Source organism: Mytilus californianus, unplaced genomic scaffold (assembly GCF_021869535.1).
Source record: "Mytilus californianus isolate M0D057914Y unplaced genomic scaffold, xbMytCali1.0.p SCAF_2, whole genome shotgun sequence".
Taxonomy (NCBI): Eukaryota; Metazoa; Mollusca; class Bivalvia; order Mytilida; family Mytilidae; genus Mytilus; species Mytilus californianus.
Genome location: NW_026262668.1, coordinates 132,716,761 through 132,732,280, shown reverse-complemented (window position 1 = coordinate 132,732,280; position 15,520 = coordinate 132,716,761). Strand labels below are relative to the sequence as shown.

At 31.3% G+C, this 15,520-nt stretch overlaps 1 protein-coding gene across 5 annotated transcripts in view; it reads left to right on the top strand.

The window, feature by feature from the left end:
* The window catches only part of LOC127731072 (deleted in lung and esophageal cancer protein 1-like), a 42,774-nt gene that overhangs the window by 24,810 nt on the left and 2,444 nt on the right, over positions 1 to 15,520 (top strand). For 2 of the 5 annotated variants that reach the window (XM_052239934.1, XM_052239930.1), the window contains 13 exons: positions 523 to 549; positions 1,879 to 1,985; positions 4,939 to 5,009; positions 6,520 to 6,651; positions 7,083 to 7,097; positions 9,572 to 9,834; positions 10,738 to 10,857; positions 11,291 to 11,382; positions 12,398 to 12,479; positions 12,688 to 12,876; positions 13,857 to 14,003; positions 14,471 to 14,624; positions 14,932 to 15,055. In XM_052239934.1, the coding sequence (XP_052095894.1) occupies positions 523 to 549; positions 1,879 to 1,985; positions 4,939 to 5,009; positions 6,520 to 6,651; positions 7,083 to 7,097; positions 9,572 to 9,834; positions 10,738 to 10,857; positions 11,291 to 11,382; positions 12,398 to 12,479; positions 12,688 to 12,876; positions 13,857 to 14,003; positions 14,471 to 14,624; positions 14,932 to 15,055 (1,523 nt within the window). The remainder of the gene's footprint in view (positions 1 to 522; positions 550 to 1,878; positions 1,986 to 4,938; positions 5,010 to 6,519; positions 6,652 to 7,082; positions 7,098 to 9,571; positions 9,835 to 10,737; positions 10,858 to 11,290; positions 11,383 to 12,397; positions 12,480 to 12,687; positions 12,877 to 13,856; positions 14,004 to 14,470; positions 14,625 to 14,931; positions 15,056 to 15,520) is intronic. The other 3 variants (XM_052239935.1, XM_052239932.1, XM_052239931.1) reach the window with 2 other exon arrangements.

Here is a 15,520-nt window from a genome sequence, read left to right as displayed (position 1 = left end):
TAATCTTAATAAAATTGCCTGTAATGATTGATATAAGAGGTTTTTTACTCATTATTGAAGGGTTTTTCGGTGATTTGTACTTGTTTGCATCTATGTCCTTTGATCTATGGATAGTTGTTAAAGGTCGTAGTTGTCACAATGGCAATCAAATCATATCTCCCTATTTTTATATTGGTGGTAAATGGAGAACAGTAACATGACAACATATATATGACATGCTACTGGGTTAACCTTTTGACCTTTTGTATTATAGTTCTGACCATCCCTTTTTGAGGATTGAGTAATTATAATTGATATTAAGAAATTATATGAATGTAAATGGTCCTTGTTCAGATAAATATGTTTGTTAATGTAATTCAATGACAGTGAAGAGAAACACCCCATCCAAAGCAAATTAGAGGATGTTAGAGCAAGCTAACCTAAAAATAAAATTGTTTTATTATATTTAAGTGTCCATTGGACAAACATATATACTGATATTAACAGTAAGGAAAGAATTGACCATATAATTACTTTTAACAGTATTACCACAGTTATCATCCACAAAAGGTAATGTATAAACCACAGGGTACTTTTACATTGTGTAACCAGAGGTACTAAACTCATCCATACTAATTTTCTAGAGAAGAAGCAATAACAAATGTTCTAAACTTTAAGATATATCAAATAAAAATCAATGTCCATTTGTAATGGCTACTTTTGAGGGAACCTCACAAGAACAATATACAGTTATGTCAAAATAACAAACAGATAAACTGATGGGAATTTCCAACTTTTACAATACATTATGTAAAACTTGAAGAACTGATATTGGCACACTTTAAAATGGGGGGAGGGGGGTTAACATTTTGTTTAGTGTGGATGAGTAAAGTACTTATGATACAATTACCTATAAATATAGTTTGGGTAATTAGAGTTTGATATAATTACCTGTGAATACAAATAGGGTAATGGAGTTTGATATAATTACTTGTGAATACAAATAGGGTAATGGAGTTTGATATAATTACCTGTGAATACAAATAGGGTAATGGAGTTTGATATAATTACCTGTGAATACAAATAGGGTTATGGAGTTTGATATAATTACCTGTGAATACAAATAGGGTTATGGAGTTTGATATAATTACCTGTGAATACAAATAGGGTAATGGAGTTTGATATAATTACCTGTGAATACAAATAGGGTAATGGAGTTTGATATAATTACCTGTGAATACAAATAGGGTTATGGAGTTTGATATAATTACCTGTGATTACAATTTGGGTTATGGAGTCTGATATAATTACCTGTGAATACAAATAGGGTTATGGGAGCCTGACACATGTTTGATTTTATTGAAATAATACAAAGATTTTATGAGGTAATGGTGAAAACTGATTCTGCAGATTGCAAGTTTGATTGAATACCCATAGCACTGACTGAAGAAGCCAGAATTATATTATACACTGTATATCAGCTTTTTTCTTGATTTTTCATTTTCATTGATTGACTGAGAATCATTAAATAATAACGATGAGTATTGGAAACATTCGAGGAAACCAAATTATGTATTCTGCTGCATGCTAAAAGTTGAAGGTTTGAAAATTTTTAGGATTACATTTATAAAAAGTATGCATATGCAAATATCTGTGTAAAGGTGATTTTTTTTGGATATATTTTACATAATGCCAATTGTTCGTGCTTTGACAACAGTCAATAGCTCTTGGTTAATTAACAGTTATAAACATGTGACTGATTATAAATAAATATAATTAAAATTTAATATAATAAAAATATTGCATGAATTGAAATGATAACACACAAACATTTGGTAGAAGGATTGAGTATGTGGTACATGATAGGTAAATTAAGTCCATACTGTACTATGTTTATAGGTTGGAGATTTGGACACACATTGTATACCAGTCAGTATGAATGTCATTGGATGTCCACTTAACTTCCAAATGACTGCAGCTAAACATGAACAGAAACCAGTTGTCAGGTAACCATTAATATATCTGTATAACTTCAATAGTTATAGACAAGTCAATCATATGAACCAGGAATCAGTTGGGAATATTTCTTAAGGGTAGAACCAGAAAATAATTTTCAATCAGACCATTCAATTTTTAAATAAGATAAAAAAGGAAGTTGAAAAACATTGATCAATTAAAGGGGTACAAATTGAATCTGTTTGCTCTACTGGGCATTAAGAAAGAGAGACGAAAGATACCAGAGGGACAGTCAAACTCATTGATCGAAAACAAACTGACAACGCCATGGCCAAAAATAAAAAGACAAACAGACAATAGTACAGATGACACAACATAGAAAACTAAGCAACACAAACCCCACCAAAAACTGGGGGTGATCTCGGGTGCTCCGGAAGGGTAAGCAGATCCTGCTCCACATGTGGCACCCGTCGTGTTGCTTATGTTATTACAAATCCGGTAAATAGTCTAATTCGGTAGGTCACATTCGTGAAAAGAGAAGGGTATTGTAGTTACGACATAAGGAACATATCCGATATCATCCGATATCATCTGTGAAACGGTTATTCCATAACGGTCAACCAACTCGTGATGGCGTCCGTAAAATTTATGAAGGGATGATTTCAACTTCACCATTTGGAACTCTTGGTTTAATAGCTTCCTTGTGAGCAACAATCCTCTATCAAGGAAATCATGATAGGAAATATCGTATCAAAATTGGGAGATATATACTCCGTATGCAGGCGCTGCTGGAATGTTGCTACATAGAAATGGAAAGTTCACAATTGGGAAGCTGAAATCATCTATTTTGTCGTAAAGTTTTGTTTTCAACCGACCCTCATTGTCAATTTCTAGATGTAAGTCAAAATATGAGGCAGACTTAACTGTATCTGTAGTATCTTTTATGTCTAGTTCGATGGGATAGATTCGTTCAACATAGTCACCAAATTTTGTATTATTTAATGAGAGAACATCATCTATATAGCGGAACATAAAGTTAAAGGATATTGCTAACTTCTTATCTTTCTTCCTAAGAAGTTCCTGTTTGAAGTCAGCCTCATAATAATAAAGAAACGAGTCGGCAAGAAGAGGGGCACAATTGGTTCCCATTGGAATTACGACAGTCTGTTGAAAAACACGTCCTCCAAACGTAACAAATATGTTGTCAATCAAGAAATCAAGCATCTTGATAATGTCAATTTCAGAGAACTTTTTGTTTGAATCAGAGTGATTCTTTACAAAGTAGGATTTATCATTAAGTGTTACCCTTGACTGTCCGTTCATCCCATTTTGGTTTCTGCACTCTTAACTTAAGTTTTACTCATCCAAATCTTATGAAACTCATACACAATGCTAAGAACCAAAAACTCACAGTTTGAATTTGGGCAGTGAGTTATTTACGGTTATAGAGTATACCCCTTTTTAACTTGGAAAATTACAAAACTTGAGCGGGGGCATTCATATCCTCAGACACATTCTTCTTTTATTTCCTATAAACCTTACAGGAAGCAGTTCCCTGAAGGTGGCTGGGGAATAGAAACATGGTCACTTTGGTCTTCATCCGACCGGTTATAAAAACCCTTACTAAAGTGGGGCATCCGTTTGTCTGTGTTGGATGTTCAAGTATGCAGCAATGTCGAGTCAGAATGGGGACGTTAAATCTGATGCCTCGTTTAGAGAGTGTCACGCTCACTGACTGTTAAGAACCCTTGCAACAACTCTTTAAGAAGTCCTTAGATACCCTCATTTTCCAGTGGTAGTTCAAATTTCCCCGACCTTCATCCTGGATGGCCTGAATTACAGAACCTATTGTATTTATTTTCAATTTGTTCTCGTCCTGAACATGCATGAAATATTTGCCACTGGACATTAAGAAAATATCAATCATCAATCTGGGAAGTAGTCGAAGTTCTGGAGGATTCTAGATAAAGCCATATTTCAGTATCTTGTATAGAATCGAGGTTAATGAAATGCCACTCTTACATAAATATATGATTATAAAATACTTTTCAACAGATATTTTACTAGGTAAGATGCAGTTGTGAATTAAATATATTTGTATTATAAATTTGTTGTTTTTATTTACAATATTGTTAATTTTAATTAGTTCATGTCTTTTACTAAACAAATTGAATTGTACAAACATGTAATAGTATTTCAATAATGTCTTCCTTGATAATATATATTTTCTAATTTCTGTCATTGGCAGTAAGTGTTATATCTGGATTTGATTTGTCAAAAGTTAACTTTTATAGCTGACTATACGGTATGGATTTTTCTCATTGTTGAAGGCCGTAAGGTTGCCTATAATTGCTGACATCCACTTCATTTGAACTTTTGGGATAGTTTGGCAATCATACCACATATCTTTATTTTTATATTGAATGGCATATATTCAAGATGTCAAAAGTCATAATTTTCTTTTTTCACATTTCCAGAAACAAAATAGCAAATTAGTTGCTAACAGTACTTTGAAGTATTAAAAGAACTGAAAGCATATCATTTAACATAGAAACTTACATCAAAAGAGGACTCAGTGAAAAGTAGCAAAATAAATAATATATCATACAGATCAGAGACTGTTATATATTGTGACAATCTAATAAACCAGTATAATCTTGTCATATAGAAATGTATGAAATATAACAGCACGAAAAGTGAACATGCATGAAAATTAATTTTACACTAACAGTTGAACAAAAGATATATTATAATTATACTGCATGCAGCATATTATTTTTTGCAATACATTGTTTAAGAGTTATTGTTTATTACTGGGTTTTTTTTTAAGTAGCTGAATTTATTGTTTTATTTTCTACATTAATTTGTTTAAGGTAAAGTTACAGACCCTATGACTATTTTACATCATTAGACTGAACTGCTTTTGCCGTTATCAGCATTTATGAATGCTTGTATCTTCTTTATTAATTGAATTCTTTCATTTATTCCTATTGCATATTACAGATTTGGTACCCATGTGTCAGGAGTAGCACCTATAAATAGATCTATGAGAATAAACAATATCAGTCCTTTTGGTAAGTTCATGTAAATCATATGTCATTAAACATTTGAACATTGGTTCACAAACTAGCTTATGTGTATGCAGTAAACCTAACACTTAGTTGTGTACTTTTACAAGTGGATAGCAGTTATCTGTATTTTATGAGCTGAAACCAAGAGCTGAAATCATTTAGGTGAATGCTTAATGAAATAACTGATATTTACAGAATATATTGGAAAATCTTAATTTTTACAGATATTCAAGCAGACTGTGAGACTTATTACTTTTGAATTTTTACTGGCATCCAAATAGACTGGGAGAGTAAATACATTGTGGTAATGGTCTTACATTAAACAGTTACTTGACTAAATAGACTTGGGTAATACAGTGTTGTATATTTAACTTCATAAACTTTATGGTTAATTTTCTTGGAAACATGTAAATTTGATTAATTATTATAACCAAAGGAACAAAGTTGCATAGTTATACTGTTTTTGACCCGTCCGTCTGTCTGTCCCTTTGTCAGTCTGTACGTCAGTCTGTCAGTCTGTCCATCAGTCCTGTTCTTGTAATCTCAACTCATCTGAAACCACACAACAGAATTTCATAAAACTTTGTAGATAATAAGGACATACTATGTAGATGTGCATATTGACAACTTTTTTTGTAGGAGTAATGCCCTTTGAACTTAGAGTTTTTGCCTAAATGTACTAGTGCAACAGTTTGTCAACACAACTCCTCTGAATCCACACTACGTAATTTCAAGAAAATTTGTAGTTAATTAGGACATACTACGTAGATATGCATATCGACAGAAAATTATGATTCAATATTTTTTCTAGGAATTAAGCTCCTTTGAACTGAAGAATTTGGGCCTAAATATACTACTGCAATAGTTTGTCATTGCAACTCCTCTGAAACCACACAACAGAATTTTATGAAACTTTGTAGATAATAAGGACATAATATGTAAATGTGCATATCCACAAGAAATTTTTATCAGTTGACTTTTGTAAGAGTTGTGAGTCATTGAACTTGGGAATCCGATAGAATTTTGTTTGCCCTGTGACAATGTGGGGGCGTTGGGTATGGGACCATGCTCACAAAGGTTCTTTTAATTGTTGTCAGAGAAGACTTAAAAAAAACATGCATTATTTTATTCTTTTGTGAATGAATATCATAGTTTATCCTGTAGTTGACCTTTCTGCTGTACAAATACAGGTTGACAGATAACATGACGCGATAAAGGTATAGTGTACATTTATAGTCTCCAGGTATCTTGCATCTGTTGCAAGGGAATGGTAATTTTCAAATTACTGTTTACATAACAGTTCAAATTAGGGTACTCTATGTGGTCTGCATTTTAGTTGTGTTGATTTCATTTAACAAAAAACACAACTTCTTGGATGAAAAAAAACTATATGTTTAAATTGCAGGATAAAAACAATATTCGTACAGTGTAGGAAAATATAAAATTTATTTGTTCTTTCATAGAAATCTGAGTAGGCTGTGAGTCATACAGCGTTTTATATTTAATTTTACAGATATCCGGGTAGATTGGGAGACATACAATATTGTTGAAGAAGACAACAAGATACTGGATGTGATGATAGCCTTTGGTAATGCTTTCCCACCTAGAGATACTAAGGGAATAGAAATTATACCACCATGGCAAAGTACGTTGGAAGAAAGAACATTATATTTCACTATTTAAAATTAACTGTAGATCAATTTTAATATGATATAGCAAACACTAGAACATTCACCCAAAAACAATGCAAAATATGTTTCAGTATAAGTTTGTATTAAACTTTAGCAAATCACTTAGCAGTTTATTTCAAACAAATTATGGTAATCAGAATTTTCAGTAATATTTCTTTTGTTTTAGATGCACTCCTAAAAAACATTTATGTAACGTGTGCACATTCTCAGCCTAAAAAACTTGCTTCCTTTATTATGTAGAACTTTTAATTTAGATTTGAAGTCACCTTTACCATTTCTGAATGTTAAAAGATTAATGAAGTGTTAACTGCACAAATCCTTCCTGGTTTAGAATTTGTTTATTGCTGGTATTGCTGCATATTTACATTACAATAATCTATAACAGGCGAAGAGGAAACGGGTAAGAACATTATTGCCAAAGAAATAATTTCATCTTTTGCATGCATCCACAAGCTTAAGCTGGAATCATCACACAATCTGGTTCCCTGCTTGATATTATGATAGATTAAGGATGTACTTAGTTCAGGTTTAGGAATTTTTGTCAGATGTTCAGACTCCTTGGTTTTTTTCCTACCATACAGGGTAAAATATTTTGCCCCATAACACCCATTTTTTCTTTTCATAAAAGATTTCAATAGCTCATAAAGGACATTTACCAAAATTTAAGCAGATTCTATATTTTTTTTCTTTCGATATGAGACCCAAATAATACCAATGCAAATATAAGGTAAAAGTAGAAGTCAGCCTTTTGCCGCCATTTAAAAAAAATTAAATATCTTGAAAAGGAGCTCTATAACCTATCAATATTTTTAGCTTATTTTGTTCCTTAACTAATGCTCTTCTGACTTATAGTGTCAATTTTAAATTCTAGATTTTTTTAATTTCACCTAAGTACATCCTTAAGTCTGAAACTGGAAGGAAATTTTAACAAACGGAAGACATGAATAACAGTATATTAACATATTTTTTACCTCACCTCAGTGGTGACTTTTTACATAATTCTCTTTTAATTCATGTTTTGTATGATAAATTATTGTAGACATTTACAAAATTTTGTATGCACTGGAAAATTATTAAGAAAGTATTGTATTCCCCCCCTCCACCATCATGGTACAAATAAATTTGGATTATATTTAGTGGAAGGTCAGACTATCCAGTTGGGAACCAGTGTGTTTCATTATTCATTTTTATGCATGATATCAGATTTGGCTCACTGTGAGATGTTTTAAGCACGTTCAGGTGATGCTTCAATTTTCACATTTGAGATATAAACCACAATAACATTTTAGGATATATATTTGTGAGATTTTTTGTAACAACTTGTCCATAAAATCCTCAGATGTCAGTGGCAGACATTTAGCCATGTCTGAAGCAGATAAAAGCCTAGATGTAGTTCAGAATTTCATCATTTTCATTCTTTGTTCTATTGATATTCTATATAAGTCTCTTTCTTTGTGTCATTTAGAATTTCAACAAAATAATATTCTTTTTATATAATCTAGATTCTCTTTTTTATGTCTTATACCAAGATTATACATATTTACCGTCACTTGATCAATTCTATTATCAAATGGCTCTCATGTTATTATCTCAATACATTTTACCATCTACAAAAAAATAAAAATGATGCTGTTAATTTCTTCAAGCTAAATTTACTTTAATAAATACACAGCTCTATTTTAAAAGTTTGTGAATATTTTATTTGCGTATTTCATAAAAATAATCAGAAATTTAGTTTTAAAACTGCCACAGTAGAAATATGTTTTTGAGTGTTTTGGCACTAGTATTCTCACTGTGTTGCAGTATTGGTGAACTTTGATGATTAAATATTTAAAGCTTGTAAAAGGAAATCCATGTAGATAACTGATATTGAAATACAAAAGGATTACTACCTTGATAACTTAATAAAGTTAAACCTCTTATTTCAAAGTTTTAACGTACTTGGAGCTATATATTTAGATACTTGCCTGTCAAAATTTTAATATTTTCAGGAAGTAAATTTTCAAACAGAAAAAAAAACTAATGGTGAAGATCATTGATTGTTTTTATCTATTCATTACCAACATATAAGTATTAATGACGAGGACATAAAAAAGTAGCTTTAATATGTCATAGTAAAACTCCATTATTTTCTAAAGAATGGTACATGTGTAGAAAGGAGGAGAGAAGTGGAGTATATGTTAATGAGCCAAAAACCCAGCTATGAAAGTATATCAGAATATATTAGCCTACTTTGGGGGATATAAACCATATGGTACCCTCAGAACCCCATTATTACTTTTAGTTAGACCATATTGCTAACCAAACTTTAATTCTAACTATAGATCTACCTTTGCCCTTCCTAAACCATGACCTTAACCTTATCTAATCCTAAATAGTAGTAAAAAAATAAAAAAAATAAAGGGAGTCAGCCAATTTTTTAAAATGAAATTTTAGAGATCTTCATATGGCCATCAACCATGTGCAGATGCTCATAACATGTACAAATTAAGCTTTAATGATTTACCATTATGATACTGTATTGTGATGCATTTTGGTAATTTTTATAGCATGGTTTATGATATGAAGGATGTATTGCTATGCAATAAAATACATGTACCTGGTAATGGAAGTTAATAATTATTCCATTCAACAAAGATGACTAAAGAAATGATTATCAATTATTTATACTTAAAAAACCAATGAGAGTGAAATATTTTATAATACATAACCATGTAGAAGAATTGTTGTAGGGAGTGGGGTTGGTTGTTTTCCATATATTTTAATTTGTTTATTGGCTTTTTAATTTTAGCATATTGTTTGCAAGTAAATCTTTAAACTTGAGATTCCAATCAATCAAAATGTGAGTTTTATCTTGTGTCTTTGTATATACAGCTCCTGAACCTATCAAGAGAATGCCGACAGATATGATTCCAGACACAGCTGATTCTTCACCGCTAGTCAGCAGAGTTCACTCCAAATATTCACTACGTTCTCAACCACACGTTGAACTTGAAGAAGACTCGGAAGAGGAAGAGGAAGAGGTAGAGCTAGAGGTCAAGGAGGAAGAAAACCGACTTAATGTAGTGTCCCTTTTCTATAGAGCTCATGAAGGGGTACCAGCTCAAGAGCCTTACAACATAAAAGCTAAACAACTGGTAAGTACACATTTATGGGTGTAATGTCTCTTCAGTTAAAAGGACAGAAAAGCAATGTTTCTGACTGATGAATAGGGCTGTTATAAAGGATAGTTTCATGCATATAGTCTGTCTGGACTACAGATATCAATATCTCAGATATAAATATAGTCTGTCTGGACTACAGATACCAATATCTCAGATATAAATATAGTCTGTCTGGACTACAGATACCAATATCTCAGATATAAATATAGTCTGTCTGGACTACAGATACCAATATCTCAGATATAAATGTGCAATTACTCATACATTTTATCAGAAAATAATTTTAAATTATTGACTGGTAAGACAATCTGAGAAAATAGAAATATCTCAAGAAGACCATTTGTAAACAGAAACCAACTTATTGTAGTAAATTGTTGATAATTTTAAACTGAATTTATTTGCAAAAAGATTATATAATAAATTCTGTATGATTTAAATTTAGTTGAAGATCATGCATATTTATGAAGAAGCCATTGAGGGTATATGTCAATTGATGGCAACCTGATTACACAAAAAACATAGACATATTGAGGTCAACATACAATCTTCAACAATAGACAGTGTCTAAACAATTTGTCAAGCTCTGGATTGCCTCAAGTCTAGAAAAGTGGTTAATTTACTATAACAGAGACTATCAGAGATCTGACTTTTTAAAGAATCTGGTTAAGTACAGACAACCTCTTCCAACAATGTCCAAGGTTAATTTCCAGGACCCTACAGATAAATTATTATGTGGAAGGGTTACATTAGCTTCTTTTTAACTCAACCTTCCCCTTCTTGATCAGTGGAATAACAAAAAGTACTTAGAAGCAAGGGTCCAGAAACAGTCATATTCACCAGATATGAAGATTGATTTATTATAATTTTATACCAAAGGTGATACCAGCTAGAGGATTCTCCAATGTTAACATCACATTTACACCACTACCAACAGAAGTAGTCACACAGGAAATGGACTGTGAAGGATTTGCCATTGCCCATATGAGTTTAGATAAGGTATGATGTAAGCTAACTTTGATGGAGTACATAAAATCATAGAAATCATAACACACAGTGCCTCCTATCGTAAACCTTGTATACATATGATACAAGACACAATGTAGTGCATAGAAACAAACCAAAAAATGGGAAAAAATATAATCAACATCTTTGTATGCAGAGAATATATAACTTTGTTATTACGTACTGGTAGTATTAAGTTTGAGGCTAATTATCAAGATAAAAGGAAGATACTGGATTCAGAATTTTATACAACAAAACTATGCTATCTTTTTATTTAAAACAATCCCACATATCCTTCTATAAATTACCTATATAAAATTCTTTAGTATTCAGACTGTTTGAAACGAATGTTTCGGTCGATGTATAGCAATGATTAGCTATGAATGTTTATTTCTATTTCTTAGTGTAACTATTGGTTTATTTGCAGAATCCGAATGTTGAAAATAAAGTAACAAGAAAACAAGGATATGAAGTTAATCCACTCCATCTTGATATGGCTGCTCATCTTAAACCTGCATTGTGAGTAGATTATAAAATACTGTAAACCAACTTATTTCACAGATACTTTAGTGTTTAGCCCTTTCTTGCCCACTTCGCAGCGATATATTTTGCAATGTTCAAATTTGCTTGATGTAGTTAAATAGGAAAGTTCAAAGTTTTACATATTTGTGATGAATTATATTCTTGTAATTTTCTACTCGCGAAAATTAGCTGTTTTACATAATAGTGGTGTTATTGAGATTAACTTCTGTATGTTATTTGACTAGTTACAGGTATGTGGTAAAATCATTTCAGTACTATGTACTCCACACAGCAGTTCGCATCTGACCCCTCATGAGTTAGGACACTCTTCTCATATGACAGTTTCATTTATAACAGGACAATATTTCCATTGCGTGCAATCCTTCACCAGACAAGTCACATTTCATAGTTGCCATAAGATTATTTAGAAAAATAAGTAAAAATATCATTGTAATTTCCAAAATAAAATTTATATCATGCTATTTATGAAGTTGTAATATAATGTATTTGCAATATAACTTGTTTTCAAGCTACAGAAAAGATCCAGTAGAAAGAACTTCAATGAATAATAGACAGCTGTATTAAGATTTTTATAAAGAAAAAAAAAGAAGAATGTAGTCACCTATCTTGTTTTCAAGCTACATTATGAAAAAAAAAATAATTACAGTACAATCTTATGAAAATGTATTATCTGAGTTACCTCCCTTTATAAATCAAATTCATTTAAAAAAAAATTCTGCATTTAGAAATTTGAATAAGAACAAAGATTTTAACCATATATTATTACAACATGTACTGTAAATTAGTTTCAAAAGATAAAAGAAATAATAAAGTCTTTATTTGAACCAAAAAATTGTGATAAATTGTATTACGATAAAAGTACAACTGGGAACAATACAACAGGTAGACAGCTAGTGTAATGTGGAAAAAGTTGTTTATTGGTAGTAAATGTTTGGATTGTTTATTTCAGATTAAGTATGGAATGAATAAATGTTTGGAATGTTTATTTCAGATTAAGTATGGAATGTATGGACGAGGAGGGCATGAGATACAGATCTGCTATGAGTGATCTAATGTTGGACAGTCAGGGAAATGTAAGCTTGATTTTTAAAGCATCATACAATTTTTCTATACTAGATTCCCTTTGTATACCCATTCATCCTTGCACTCAAGTTCTTTTCCTTTGTCGTTATGCTTTCTTTTAAGTCATTAAATTAATAGATTATTTTCATAACCATTAAAATCAAGCTCTCTCATACAATCTAAAATGTATAATTTGATTGATAAACATTCTTTTTGTAGACACATTCTGAGAGTTTTAGAGTAATGGGAGCTATATTATCTAATCAGACAGAGAGTCCACTTGCCTTTAGGCTGATATCCAAACCTCCATTCTTGTTAGTTGATTTAGATCCCTCAACAAACAGAGAAGAATCAACTAAAGCTTATGTTACAGAATTCCAAACATTAAAACCACAACACAATCTACCAGTAAGTAGCTTATGTTACAGAATTCCAAACATTAAAACCACAACAACATCTACCAGTAAGTAGCTTATGTTACAGAATTCCAAACATTAAAACCACAACAACATCTACCAGTAAGTAGCTTATGTTATAGAATTCAAGACATTAAAACCACAACACAATCTACCAGTAAGTAGCTTATGTTATAGAATTCTTGGAATGAATTTTCTTGTTTGAACCTTCTTCTCAAGAAGAACATCTTCGCTAGCCAAGGGTTACGATCCACTTTCCTCCTCTCCACCCTTGGCAGATTAAACCAACATTTGTGATAACAATGTTGCGCCATCTATCGGTAGATTAAAGTCACTCCCATTCTTAATACATTATTCTTGACCAATGGTAGCACTTGAACTCTTTAATTTGGAGGTAAAAACACGGTAGCGTCTAAATTCTACACACTTGGTAAAGCAGGAAACGAAAATATACGTTGACATTAACGCATTTGTGCAAGAAACATACACAGTAACTTCTATTAGTTGATTAAAAACATTCGAATTGCCACAAAATATAGTTGTATGTTTAGGGATGTAAAGACTTGTTGCACAATAAGCATGTGGCAATTGTTTACATACACTTTCTACATTTACACATGATCATGTTATAGGCGCTTTTTGATTGGATGCAGTGAGTTTCGACTGCAACCAATGAAAATCATTACCTTGTGTCTCCGAAATTCTATCTCAATCCGCCAAGGGTGGAGAGGAGGGAAGTGGATCGTAACCCTTGGCTAGCGAAGATGCCAGAAGAACTGTATAAATTTTTTTCTTTTTGAATTTTTAATATTAACCGTTTTACTTTATATTACAAGAAATTATATATATTGTATTGTTTTAGGTAAGTTATAATCTGTTAAAGTGTTAACTGAATATTTCTTGCATTTGAAGACAACCATTTCAGACTACACAAACCTATAAGAATAACTCTGAGTTGAATAAATGTTGTAGGTAAAGATAGCATTTCAGACAACCACAGACTTGCTTAAATACTTAAATGACTCGGACTATGATAATGTTACCTTGAGAGAACAGGATGGTAAAAAGATTGACATTAAAGATGATCTTGTTGTAGAGTTCAACAATGGAACCACACAGGTAAGCTATTTTATTGACATAAAAAACTTGATAAATGTGTTGTGGGGCAACAGTAATTAAAAATACTATAAACCAACTTGTTTTGGCAGATACTTTTTTTATGTGTTTATCCCTTTCTAGCTTATTTTGCACCAGTATTTTCTCGATTTTCTGAAGCTGTTGTTATATTAATAAAAAGAAGAACCGAGTTTGTCATTTTCAGTATGATTTATTGCCTACTTGCAAAAGTCGCACACAATAATATGCTTTACAGATGCCATAATTTTTTTGAGTGTATATAGTTTACTGCTGAATTTTAATTATAAAACAATCGGTCATAAATATTAAAAAAAAATATTATGGAGGAGTTTGAAGGGCCTGAAAATAACGGTAGTTTTCTAAACCCATTTAAGTGAGTTGACATCTGTTTGTTGTTACTTTTTATGTATGATTATATTGATTCACACTGAAATGTTGTTTTTCTTTAGAAACTGCCATTGTATGCTACACTATCAGTACCTCAGATGGAGTTATCAAAAGAATCCTTGGACTTTGGTACCTGTTTAGTAGGACAAAGAAGGGAACTACAATTGACGATATCTAACAGGACAGCTTCTCATTGTCACTGGAGAGTTTATCTAGGTATACTACATATGTCTTTATTTATTTGTTTTATGTTTTGGTCGGTTCACATCTGAGCTTTATAAATGATTATCTTAGTTCATATAGTTTTCACTTATTTCAACAAACATTTTTTCAACAATGACTTTGTCATATATAGCAATATTAAACAATTATAAATAGTAAGAAATATAAAATCAGATTGAATAAATGATTTGTTCTTGTTTATTTGAAAAGAAATTAGTGTAACTATTTATATATTCACAGATCCATGGTTTGTCCTTATTATTTGAAAGGATACTTTTCCAATTATTTTTAATTTTTACAGATAACACATCAGGCTGCACCACTAATGATACTTTCTCCATTGAACCAACAGAAGGATATTTAGAGGCTCACATTACCCATGTGTCAGACAGTAAATCTCTGCTCAAAGTCTACTTCACTGCTAAGTTAGTATATTTGTTGTCAGATTATATATGCTTTTTATGTTTGTTTTTTTGGTTGGGGTTGAAGTTAGTAAGAACAATTATCCAGCAAATCTGTTTTGAGAAATAGTCAAAACTTTGCATTCAATTACTGGCCACAAATGAAATTCTGTTGAATATTATTTGCAGTAAAAATCCTTTTCATTTAATGGGAATACCAGAAGAAAACATAAAAAAAATTCTTCATTTTGAAAATGGCAGACCCTGTCCCTTAACAAATTTTCTCTTTGTTTTCTTATTCCTTTTTGAGACTGCTGAGAATAGAAATTCATATTAAAAACGTAAAAAATAGGAATTTTCATCTCAGTCCATGAAACTTCAAAAACAAGCATTCAGTTATGATATTTATAGCACACATTTAAAACCTGGAAAATAATAGGTTTAATCATTGTTTTAAAGTATTCATTATCAGTCAAAAACATTACACAA